The sequence below is a fragment of the Ranitomeya variabilis genome, chromosome 7 (genome assembly GCF_051348905.1).
Source record: "Ranitomeya variabilis isolate aRanVar5 chromosome 7, aRanVar5.hap1, whole genome shotgun sequence".
NCBI lineage: Eukaryota > Metazoa > Chordata > Amphibia > Anura > Dendrobatidae > Ranitomeya > Ranitomeya variabilis.
The window spans coordinates 150,053,254-150,066,456 of record NC_135238.1 but is presented as its reverse complement, the minus strand read 5'-3'; the positions used below and the strand labels follow the sequence as shown (position 1 = coordinate 150,066,456).

The 13,203-nt window shown below is 42.1% G+C and overlaps 1 protein-coding gene across 2 annotated transcripts in view; it reads right to left on the bottom strand.

Annotated features, from left to right (window-relative positions):
• LOC143784153 (aldehyde oxidase 1-like) overlaps positions 1–13,203 on the bottom strand; it is a 291,675-nt gene that overhangs the window by 22,901 nt on the left and 255,571 nt on the right. For both annotated transcript variants that reach the window (XM_077272028.1, XM_077272030.1), the window contains one exon: positions 1,549–1,601. In XM_077272028.1, the coding sequence (XP_077128143.1) occupies positions 1,549–1,601 (53 nt within the window). The remainder of the gene's footprint in view (positions 1–1,548; positions 1,602–13,203) is intronic.

The following is a 13,203-nucleotide window of genomic DNA, read 5'->3' as shown; positions in this document are numbered from 1 at the left end:
TGTGCCTTGGGTAAAGAAGAAGCTAAGTACCTGGGATATGTGGTGGGTCGTGGCAAAATAAAACCCCAAATCAGTAAAGTGGAGGCAATTCAAACATGGCCAACACCACTCTCCAAAAAGCAAGTTAGAGCCTTCCTGGGGATCGTGGGATATTACAGGAGGTTCATCCCAAACTTCGCCATGGTGGCTGCGCCTCTGACCGGTCTTCTAAAGGGGACAAAATCAGTAATGGTTAGATGGTCCGAAGAGACAGAGTCAGCCTTCCAAGAAATGAAAGGGGCTCTGTGTAAGCAACCCGTTCTGATGGCCATGGACTTTAAGAAAGAGTTTATTCTTCAGACAGATGCCTCAGATGTTGGGGTAGGAGCAGTCCTTTCCCAGGAGATAAATGGGGAGGAACATCCTGTTCTCTACCTGAGTAGGAAGCTGTCTTCAAGTGAAAGAAATTACTCAGTCGTAGAGAAGGAGTGCATGGCCATAAAGTGGGCGGCAGACACGTTACGTTACTATCTGATGTGACGTAAGTTTAGATTGATATCCGACCATGCCCCACTCAGACAGATGAGGGAAACAAGGGGTAGAGATGCTAGGGTCACCGTTGGTTCCTAGCCCTGCAGGACTTCAGCTTCCATGTAGAACATAGGGCAGGGAAGCTACACGGTATTGCTGATGCCCTCTCAAGAATTCCTTGTCTAGTGGGGGAAAGTGCCAAGCCCCACGGTTTTAGGCAGAGGGGGAGGTATGTAGAGTGCCTAAAGGTCGTATAGTCGACGGGAGGTATGTGTCGAAGAGATGGCTTGTCTCTGTGATGTAACCCGTAGTGTTTTCTTTAATGCACATAAGCACTAAGGGATCATTTAGTACACTTGGGTCCGGGTTACGGGTAGCTGTAAGAGATGGGAGGGTCTGGCTGCCCATATACCTTACCCCTGGGTAGGGGCATCACCATACCTCTACATGTATTTGAGGACCTACGGTGATGTGACTAATCATGTGATGGGTTCCTGGGTGTGGTTAGAGCTTTATAATGTAGGCTAATGCTTAACACAGGACCTGTATGTGGGGAAGTGAAAGCCTCCAATGTGTGTTGAGGCTCCAGGACTGAGCCTGAAGTACTGGACACTTGTATTTTCTTTTGCCTGAGCCAAAGGCTATTTGTTTTTCTGTTTTGTTATGTGAGTTTGTGGAGCAATAAACCCTGTGAACTTTTAATGGAACGTGCCTCATGTTTGCCACCCGCTGCACCTGAGCGAGTACAACCCCTACAATATATATATATATCTTATTATGGTAATTTGTAGTAGCCTGTAGTCAGTTCAGAGGGTGAGACAGCGGGGTTTTAATTTCTGAAGTTGGTCTTACTCTGATTCAGATAAGTAGGGAAATTTGCTAGAAAAAAATTATTAATCTGGTCATCAAACGTCACTGGCCAATTTAATAAGTGATATCCATCACAATCCAGAACAATGTGATATCTGTTTGTGTGAGCAAATTGGAGAATTAAACATTTCAAAACCTTTAAAAAAGGGAAAAAGATCCAATATTTACCTGTAATGTCCAATAGCTGAAAGGCTTAGTCTCTGACTAAAAGCTGCGACAACCTTGAAAACAAATAATTAACCCAGCAATTTATTTCACATATGATATTTCATCATCATCAATATTCATGTAGCATAAATTGTTTTACCTTAGTTCAGTTGCATACACACATTAAATGTTTCAGATTTTCCAGTACTTCCTACCAAATGAAGCTTTAAGGGCTCATACTGATTTGCGAGAAAAACGGACGACTGCAATCTGAAAAAAATCCGATTGCACTCTGACCAATGTTATTCAATGGGTTACAACTCATCTTTGATTTTTTTTCTCTGAAATCAGACTGAGAAAAAAAATGGCAGCATGCTGCGATTTGCTGCGTATCTCGGAGAAGACTCGCCAATACAAGTCAATGAATGCGAGAAAAAAAATCACACAGCACTGGCACCATGCGAGTGCTGTCCATTTTTACCCACCGGTATCCTTTGAAAAGCCGGTAATTCATGTGCTGTGTACAGTAAAATCGCACTGACAGGTTAGAATAGAATAGATAGAATAGAAATATACACATAGAATACATATACATATACAGTTCTGGCAAAAATTAAGAGACTACAACATCAAAACCCTGTCATGGGCAGCCCAATCTCCAGACCTGAACCCAATTGAAAACCTCTGGAATGTAATCAAGAGGAAGATGGATAGTTACAAGCCATCAAACAAAGAACATCTGCTTAAATTTTTGTACCAGGAGTGGCATAAGGTCACCCAAAAGCAGTGTGAAAGACTGGTGGAAAGCATGCCAAGACGCATGAAAGCTGTGATTAAAAATAATGGTTATTCCACAAAATATTGATTTCTGAACTCTTCCTGAAGTAAAACATTAGTATTGTTGTTTCTAAATGATTATGAACTTGTTTTCTTTGCATTATTTGAGGTCTGAAAGCACTGGGTTATTTTTTAACCCCTTCACCCCCAAGGGTGGTTTGCACGTTAATGACCGGGCCAATTTTTACAATTCTGACCACTGTCCCTTTATGAGGCTATAACTCTGGAACGCTTTGACGGATCTTGGCGATTCTGACATTGTTTTCTCGTGACATATTGTACTTCATGTTAAAGGTAAAATTTATTCGATATAACTTGCGTTTATTTGTGAAAAAAATGGAAATTTGGCGAAAATTTTGAAAATTTTGCAATTTTCCAACTTTGAATTTTTGTGCCCTTAAATCACAGACATATGTCACGCAAAATACTTAATAAGTAACATTTCCCACATGTCTACTTTACATCAGTACAATTTTGGAACCAAAATTTTTTTTTGTGACGGAGTTATAAGGGTTAAAAGTTGACCAGCAATTTCTCATTTTTACAACACCATTTTTTTTTAGGGACCACATCTCATTTGAAGTCATTTTGAGGGGTCTATATGATAGAAAATACTCAAGTGTGACACCATTCTAAAAACTGCACCCCTCAAGGTGCTCAAAACCACATTCAAGAAGTTTATTAACCCTTCAGGTGTTTCACAGGAATTTTTGGAATGTTTAAATAAAAATGAACATTTAACTTTTTTTCACACAAAATTTATTTCAGCTCCAATTTGTTTTATTTTACCAAGGGTAACAGGAGAAAATGGACCCCCAAAGTTGTTGTACAATTTGTCCGTACGATGATACCCCATATGTGGGTGTAAACCATTGTTTAGGCGCATGGCAGAGCTTGGAAGGGAAGGAGCGCCATTTGACTTTTCAATGCAAAATTGACTGGAATTGAGATGGGACGCCATGTTGCGTTTGGAGAGCCCCTGATGTGCCTAAACATTGAAACTCCCTACAAGTGACACCATTTTGGAAAGTAGACCCCCTAAGGAACTTATCTAGATGTGTGGTGAGCACTTTGACCCACCAAGTGCTTCACAGAAGTTTATAATGCAGAGCCGTAAAAATAAAAAATCATATTTTTTCACAAAAATGATCTTTTCGCCCCCAATTTTTTATTTTCCCAAGGGTAAGAGAAGAAATTGGACCCCAAAAAATGTTGTGCAATTTGTCCTGAGTACGCTGATACCCCATATGTGGGTGTAAACCATTGTTTGGGCGCATGGCAGAGCTTGGAAGGGAAGGAGCGCCATTTGACTTTTCAATGCAAAATTGACTGGAATTGAGATGGGACGCCATGTTGCGTTTGGAGAGCCCCTGATGTGCCTAAACATTGAAACTCCCTACAAGTGACACCATTTTGGAAAGTAGACCCCCTAAGGAACTTATCTAGATGTGTGGTGAGCACTTTGACCCACCAAGTGCTTCACAGAAGTTTATAATGCAGAGCCGTAAAAATAAAAAATCATATTTTTTCACAAAAATGATCTTTTCGCCCCCAATTTTTTATTTTCCCAAGGGTAAGAGAAGAAATTGGACCCCAAAAAATGTTGTGCAATTTGTCCTGAGTACGCTGATACCCCATATGTGGGTGTAAACCATTGTTTGGGCGCATGGCAGAGCTTGGAAGGGAAGGAGCGCCATTTGACTTTTCAATGCAAAATTGACTGGAATTGAGATGGGACGCCATGTTGCGTTTGGAGAGCCCCTGATGTGCCTAAACATTGAAACTCCCTACAAGTGACACCATTTTGGAAAGTAGACCCCCTAAGGAACTTATCTAGATGTGTGGTGAGCACTTTGACCCACCAAGTGCTTCACAGAAGTTTATAATGCAGAGCCGTAAAAATAAAAAATCATATTTTTTCACAAAAATGATCTTTTCGCCCCCAATTTTTTATTTTCCCAAGGGTAAGAGAAGAAATTGGACCCCAAAAAATGTTGTGCAATTTGTCCTGAGTATGCTGATACCCCATATGTGGGTGTAAACCATTGTTTGGGCGCATGGCAGAGCTTGGAAGGGAAGGAGCGCCATTTGACTTTTCAATGCAAAATTGACTGGAATTGAGATGGGACGCCATGTTGCGTTTGGAGAGCCCCTGATGTGCCTAAACATTGAAACTCCCTACAAGTGACACCATTTTGGAAAGTAGACCCCCTAAGGAACTTATCTAGATGTGTGGTGAGCACTTTGACCCACCAAGTGCTTCACAGAAGTTTATAATGCAGAGCCGTAAAAATAAAAAATCATATTTTTTCACAAAAATGATCTTTTCGCCCCCAATTTTTTATTTTCCCAAGGGTAAGAGAAGAAATTGGACCCCAAAAAATGTTGTGCAATTTGTCCTGAGTACGCTGATACCCCATATGTGGGTGTAAACCATTGTTTGGGCGCATGGCAGAGCTTGGAAGGGAAGGAGCGCCATTTGACTTTTCAATGCAAAATTGACTGGAATTGAGATGGGACGCCATGTTGCGTTTGGAGAGCCCCTGATGTGCCTAAACATTGAAACTCCCTACAAGTGACACCATTTTGGAAAGTAGACCCCCTAAGGAACTTATCTAGATGTGTGGTGAGCACTTTGACCCACCAAGTGCTTCACAGAAGTTTATAATGCAGAGCCGTAAAAATAAAAAATCATATTTTTTCACAAAAATGATCTTTTCGCCCCCAATTTTTTATTTTCCCAAGGGTAAGAGAAGAAATTGGACCCCAAAAAATGTTGTGCAATTTGTCCTGAGTACGCTGATACCCCATATGTGGGTGTAAACCATTGTTTGGGCGCATGGCAGAGCTTGGAAGGGAAGGAGCGCCATTTGACTTTTCAATGCAAAATTGACTGGAATTGAGATGGGACGCCATGTTGCGTTTGGAGAGCCCCTGATGTGCCTAAACATTGAAACTCCCTACAAGTGACACCATTTTGGAAAGTAGACCCCCTAAGGAACTTATCTAGATGTGTGGTGAGCACTTTGACCCACCAAGTGCTTCACAGAAGTTTATAATGCAGAGCCGTAAAAATAAAAAATCATATTTTTTTCACAAAAATGATCTTTTTGCCCCCAATTTTTTATTTTCCCAAGGGTAAGAGAAGAAATTGGACCCCAAAAAATATTGTGCAATTTGTCCTGAGTACGCTGATACCCCATATGTGGGTGTAAACCATTGTTTGGGCGCATGGCAGAGCTTGGAAGGGAAGGAGCGCCATTTGACTTTTCAATGCAAAATTGACTGGAATTGAGATGGGACGCCATGTTGCGTTTGGAGAGCCCCTGATGTGCCTAAACATTGAAACTCCCTACAAGTGACACTATTTTGGAAAGTAGACCCCCTAAGGAACTTATCTAGATGTGTTTTGAGAGCTTTGAACCCCCAAGTGTTTCACTACAGATTATAACGCAGAGCCGTGAAAATAATTTTTTTTTTTTTCTCAAAAATGATTTTTTAGCCCCCAGCTTTGTATTTTTACAAGGGTAACAGAATAAATTGGACCCCAAAATTTGTTTTCCAATTTGTCCTGAGTACGCTGATACCCCATATGTGGGGGGGAACCACTGTTTGGGCGCATGACAGAGCTCGGAAGGGAAGGAGCGCCATTTGGAATGCAGACTTAAATGGATTGGTCAGCAGCCGTCACGTTGCATTTGCAGAGCCCCTGATGTACCCAAACAGTACAAACCCCCCACAAGTGACCCCATATTGGAAACTAGACCTCCCAAGGAACTTATCTAGATGTGTTTTGAGAACTTTGAACCCCCAAGTGTTTCACTAAAGTTTATAGCGCAAAGCCGTGAAAATAAAAATTCTTTTTTTTTTTTCACAAAAATGATTTTTTAGCCCCCAGTTTTGTATTTTCACAAGGGTAACAGGATAAATTAGACCCCAAAAGTTGTTGTCCAATTTGTCCTGAGTACGCTGATACCCCATATGTCGGGGGGAACCACTGTTTGGGCGCATGACAGAGCTCGGAAGGGAAGGAGCGCCATTTGGAATGCAGCCTTAAATGGATTGGTCTGCAGGCGTCACGTTGCATTTGCAGAGCCCCTGATGTACCCAAACAGTACAAACCCCCCACAAGTGACCCCATATTGGAAACTAGACCTCCCAAGGAACTTATCTAGATGTGTTGTGAGAACTTTGAACCCCCAAGTGTTTCACTACAGTTTATAATGCAGAGCCGTGAAAATAAAACATCTTTTTTTTCCCACAAAAATGATTTTTAGCGCCCCAAATTTTTATTTTCCTAAGGATAACAAGAGAACTTGGACCCCAGAAGTTGTTGTTCAATTTGTCCCGAGTACGCTGATAACACATATGTTGGGGTAAACCCCTTTTTGGGCGCACGTGAGAGCTCGGAAGGGAAGGAGCACTGTTTTACTTTTTCAACGCAGAATTGGCTGGAATTGAGATTGGACGCCATGTCGCGCTTGGAGAGCCCCTGATGTGCCTGGACAGTGGAAACCCCCCAATTCTACCTGAAACCCTAACCCAAACACACCCCTAACCCTAATCCCAACGGTAACCCTAACCACACCCCTAGCCCTGACACACCCATAATTCTAATCCCAACCCTAATCCAAATGTAAATGTAATCCAAACCCTAACCCTAACTTTAGCCCCAACCCTAACTTTAGCCCCAACCCTAACTTTACCTCCAACCCTAGCCCTAACCCTAACCCTACCCCTAACCCTAACCCTAAACGTGACTGAAATACGTGGCACTGAAATACGTGGCACTGAAATACGTGGCACTGAAATACGTGGCACTGAAATACGTGGCACTGAAATACGTGATACGTGGCACTTAAATACGTGGCACTGAAACACGTGGCACTGAAATACGTGGCACTGAAATACATGGCACTGAAATACGTGGCACTGAAATACGTGGCACTGAAATACGTGGCACTTAAATAAGTGGCACTGAAATATGTGATATGTGGCACTTAAATACGTGGCACTGAAATACGTGGCACTGAAATACGTGGCACTGAAATACGTGGCACTGAAATACGTGGCACTGAAATATGTGATACGTGGCACTTAAATACGTGGCACTGAAACACGTGGCACTGAAATACGTGATACGTGGCACTGAAATACGTGGCACTGAAATACGTGGCACTGAAATACGTGCAACTGAAATACGTGGTACTAAAATATGTGGCACTGAAATACGTGATACGTGGCACTGAAATACGTGGCACTGAAACACGTGGCACTGAAATACGTGATACGTGGCACTGAAATACATGGCACTGAAATACGTGGCACTGAAATACGTGGCACTGAAATACGTGGCACTGAAATACGTGGCACTATGACTGTCAGAAAATGTTCATTAAACGGTTAGGGGTGAGGTTAGGGGTAGAGTTAGGGTTAGGGTTTGGATCCCTTTATCACCTTGATGGTGGTGGGTGGCTTTTCAGTGTGTTTTCTGTTTTTTTCGATAAAAATGCATGCGTTTTTAACGCAAACAAACGCATGTGCTTAAAAACGCAAGAAAATACTGCAGGTTGTATTTCTGAAAATGAACGCATGCAGAAAAAAAACGCATGCGTTTGAAAACGCGACCAAACGCGTACAAAAAAACCGCATGCGTTTTCAATGTTAAATATAGGGAAAAAACGCATGCGTTTTTTTGTGCAAAAAACGCTGCAGACAAAAACGGAAGTGTGAAACCAGCGACGCTTTTTATAGCAAAAAAGTTTTTGCGTCTCCACATTTTGAGACCTATAATTTTTCCACATTTGCTCCACAGAGTCATGTGAGGTCTTGTTTTTTGCGGGACGAGTTGACGTTTTTATTGGTAACATTTTCGGACACGTGACCGTTTTTGATCGCTTTTTATTCCGATTTTTGTGAGGCAGAATGACCAAAAACCTGCTATTCTTGAATTTCTTTTGGGAGAGGCGTTTATACCGTTCCGGGTTTGGTAAAATTGATAAAGCAGTTTTATTCGTCGGGTCAGTATGATTACAGCGATATCTCATTTATATCATTTTTTTTATGTTTTGGCGCTTTTATACGATAAAAACTATTTTATAGAAAAAATAATTATTTTGGTATCGCTTTATTCTCAGGACTATAACTTTTTTATTTTTTTGCTGATGATGCTGTATGGCGGCTTGTTTTTTGTGGGACAAGATGACGTTTTCAGCGGTACCATGGATATTTATATCAGTCTTTTTGATCGCGTGTTATTCCACTTTTTGTTCGGCGGTATGGTAATAAAGCGTTGTTTTTTGCCTCGTTTTTTTTTTTTTTTTTTCTTACGGTGTTTACTGAAGGGGTTAACTAGTGTGGCAGTTTTATAGGTTGGGTCGTTACGGACGTGGCGATACTAAATATGTGTACTTTTATTGTTTTTTTTTTAATTTAGATAAAGAAATGTATTTATGGGAATAATATATATATTTTTTTCATTATTTTGGAATATTTTTTTTTATTTTTTTTTACACATTTGGAAATTTTTTTTTTTAACTTTTTTACTTTGCCCCAGGGGGGGACAATACAGATCGGTGATCTGCCAGTTTGCATAGCACTCTGACAGATCACCGATCTGCGAGAAGTACAGGCTGCTTCACAGTGCCTGCTCTGAGCAGGCGTCTGTGAAGCCACCTCCCTCCCTGCAGGACCCGGATCCGCGGCCATCTTGGATCCGGGTCTGGAGCAGGCAGGGAGGGAGGTAAGACCCTCGCAGCAACGCGATCACATCGCGTTGCTGCGGGGGGCTCAGGGAAGCCCGCAGGGAGCCCTCTCCCTGCGCGATGCTTCCCTGCATCGCCGGCACTTCGCGATCATGTTTGATCGCGGTGTGCCGGGGGTTAATGTGCCGGGGGCGGTCCGTGACCGCTCCTGGCACATAGTGCCGGATGTCAGCTGCGATATGCAGCCGACACCCGGCCGCGATCGGCCGCGCTCCCCCCGTGAGCGCGGCCGATCGGCTATGACGTACTATCCCGTCGGCGGTCATACGGGCCCAACCCACCTCGACGGGATAGTACGTCAAATGTCGGGAAGGGGTTAAAAATTTTGACCACCTCCTTTTCAGAAAAAAAATGCAAAATGTATTGCTTGGAAATTCGGAGACATGTTGTCAGAAGTTTGTAAACTAAAAGAACAATTTACATTTTACTCAAAAATATACCTAGAAAGAGAAAAATCAGACAAACTGAACATTTTGCAGTGGTCTCTTAATTTTTGCCAGAGCTGTATGTATACATGTCAGTAATACACATATATATATATATATACAGTATATATATATATATATATATATATATATATATATATATATAATATATGTGTATTTATATTGAACTGAAAGATAGAATAAAAGCCGATAATTCATCTGCCAGCTTCTGTAAAACCACTACAGGAGCCGATAGGATAGAAGAGCTGGATTACATACGGTAAATACATATAGAATAGGTAGATATATAGATGTCAGTGACAAATACAATTAGTACAGTGTGTGTGCAAATTACTGGACATGTATTTAATTAACAAACGTTTATTGGAAAAAAATGGTGTGGGCTCCCGCGCAATTTTCAAAACCAGCAGAGGGAAAGCCAGCTACTGGGGGTAGATGTTTTTAGCCTGAGAAGGGGGTAATATCCATAGAGCTTCCAAGGCTATTAATATCAGCTCACAGCTGTATACTGGCTATTAAAATGGGGGACCCCCCAAAAAATGGCATGGTGTTCCCCGATAATTAACCCCTTAAGCCCGTATGACGTACTATACCGTCGAGGTGGGGTGGGCCTTAATTCCCGGTGACGGGATAGTACGTCATACGCGATCGGCCGCGCTCACGGGGGGAGCGCGGCCGATCGCGGCCGGGTGTCGGCTGCATATCGCAGCTGACATCCGGCACTATGTGCCAGGAGCGGTCACGGACCGCCCCCGGCACATTAACCCCCGGCACACCGCGATCAAACATGATCGCGGTGTACCGGCGGTACAGGGAAGCATCGCGCAGGGAGGGGGCTCCCTGCGTGCTTCCCTGAGACGATCGGTACAAGGTGATGTACTTACCTCGCACCGAACGTCTTCTCCCTGCAGGCCCCGGATCCAAAATGGCCGAGGGGCTGTATCCGGGTCCTGCAGGGAGCACTTCCGGGTCGGAGCAGGCTGCAGATGAAAGCTGCAGCCTGCTCCGATGAAAGTATGATCGCGGATCTGATAGAGTGCTGTGCACACTATCAGATCTGCGATCTGTGATGTCCCCCCCTGGGACAAAGTAAAAAAGTAAAAAAAAAAATTTCCACATGTGTAAAAAAAAAAAAAAAAATTCCTAAATAAATAATAATAAAAAAAAAATATTATTCCCATAAATACATTTCTTTATCTAAAAAAAACAAACAAAAACAATAAAAGTACACATATTTAGTATCGCCGCGTCCGTAACGACCCAACCTATAAAACTGGCCCACTAGTTAACCCCTTCAGTAAACACCGTAAGAAAAAAAAAAAAAAACGAGGCAAAAAAACAATGCTTTATTACCATACCGCCAAACAAAAAGTGGAATAACACGCGATCAAAAAGACGGATATAAATAACCATGTTACCGCTGAAAACGTCATCTTGTCCCGCAAAAAACGAGCCGCCATACAGCATCATCAGCAAAAAAATAAAAAAGTTATAGTCCTCAGAATAAAGCGATGCCAAAATAATTATTTTTTCTATAAAATAGTTTTTATCGTATAAAAGCGTCAAAACATTAAAAAATGATATAAATGAGGTATCGCTGTAATCGTACTGACCCGACGAATAAAACTGCTTTATCAATTTTACCAAACGCGGAACGGTATAAACGCCTCTCCCAAAAGAAATTCATGAATAGCTGGTTTTTGATCACTCTACCTCACAAAAATCGGAATAAAAAGCGATCAAAAAATGTCACGTGTCCGAAAATGTTGCCAATAAAAACGTCAACTCGTCCCGCAAAACATAAGACCTCACATGACTCTGTGGACCAAAATGTGGAAAAATTATAGGTCTCAAAATGTGGAGACGCAAAAACTTTTTTGCTAGAAAAAGCGTCTTTTAGTCTGGTTTCACACTTGCGTTTTTATCTGCATGCGTTTTTTAAAAAAACCGCATGTGTGAAAAAATGCATGTAAACGCGGTAAAACGCATGCGTTTTTATAGAAAAACACAAGAAAACAAGAAAAAAACAAAAAACCCTAACCCTACCCCTACCCCTAACCTGAAATACGTGGCACTGAAATACGTGGCACTGAAATATACGTTTATATACGTATATACGTATATAAGTGCCACGATATTTCAGTGGCCACGTATTTAAGTGCCACGTATTTAAGTGCCACGTATTTCAGTGCCACGTATTTCAGTGCCACGTATTTTTCAGTGCCTGAAATACGTGGCACTGAAATACGTGGCACTGAAATATCGTGGCACTGAAATATCGTGGCACTGAAATATCGTGGCACTGAAGTATTTACGTGCCACGTATTTTTCAGTGCCTGAAATACGTGGCACTGAAATACGTGGCACTGAAATACGTGGCACTGAAATATCGTGGCACTTAAATACGTGGCACTTAAATACGTGGCACTTAAATACGTGGCTCTTAAGTACGTGGCTCTTAAATACGTGGCACTTATATACGTGGCACTTATATACGTGGCACTTATGACTGTCAGAAAATGTTCAGTAAACGGTTAGGGGTGAGGTTAGGGGTAGGGTTTCAGTTATAATTGGGGAGTTTCCACTGTTCAGGCACATCAGGGGCTCTCCAAACGCGACATGGCGTCCAATCTCAATTCCAGCCAATTCTGCGTTGAAAAAGTAAAACAGTGCTCCTTCCCTTCCGAGCTCTCCCGTGCGTCCAAAAAGGGGTTTACCCCAACATATGGGGTATCAGCGTACTAGGGACAAATTGAACAACAACTTCTGGGGTCCAAGTTCTCTTGTTATCCTTGGGAAAATAAAAATTTGGGGGGCTAAAAATCATTTTTGTGGGAAAAAAAATATGTTTTATTTTCACGGCTCTGCGTTGTAAACTGTAGTGAAACACTTGGGGGTTCAAAGTTCTCACAACACATCTAGATAAGTTCCTTGGGAGGTCTAGTTTCCAATATGGGGTCACTTGTGGGGGGTTTGTACTGTTTGGGTACATCAGGGGCTCTGCAAATGCAACGTGACGCCTGCAGACCAATCCATTTAAGTCTGCATTCCAAATGGCGCTCCTTCCCTTCCGAGCTTTGTCATGCGCCCAAACAGTGGTTCCCCCCCACATAGGGGGTATCAGCGTACTCAGGACAAATTGGACAACAACTTTTAGGGTCCAATTTATCCTGATACCCTTGTGAAAATACAAAACTGGGGGCTAAAAAATCATTTTTGTGAAAAAAAATAAAATAAATTATTTTCACGGCTCTGCGTTATAAACTGTAGTGAAACACTTGGGGGTTCAAAGTTCTCACAACACATCTAGATAAGTTCCTTGGGGGGTCTAGTTTCCAATATGGGGTCACTTGTGGGGGGTTTGTACTGTTTGGGTACATCAGGGGCTCTGCAAATGCAACGTGACGCCTGCAGACCAATCCATTTAAGTCTGCATTCCAAATGGCGCTCCTTCCCTTCCGAGCTCTGTCATGCACCCAAACAGTGGTTCCCCCCCACATATGGGGTATCAGCGTACTCAGGACAAATTGGACAACAACTTTTAGGGTCCAATGTATCCTGATACCCTTGTGAAAATACAAAACTGGGGGCTAAATTTCATTTTTGTGAAAAAAAAAAAAAAAATAAAT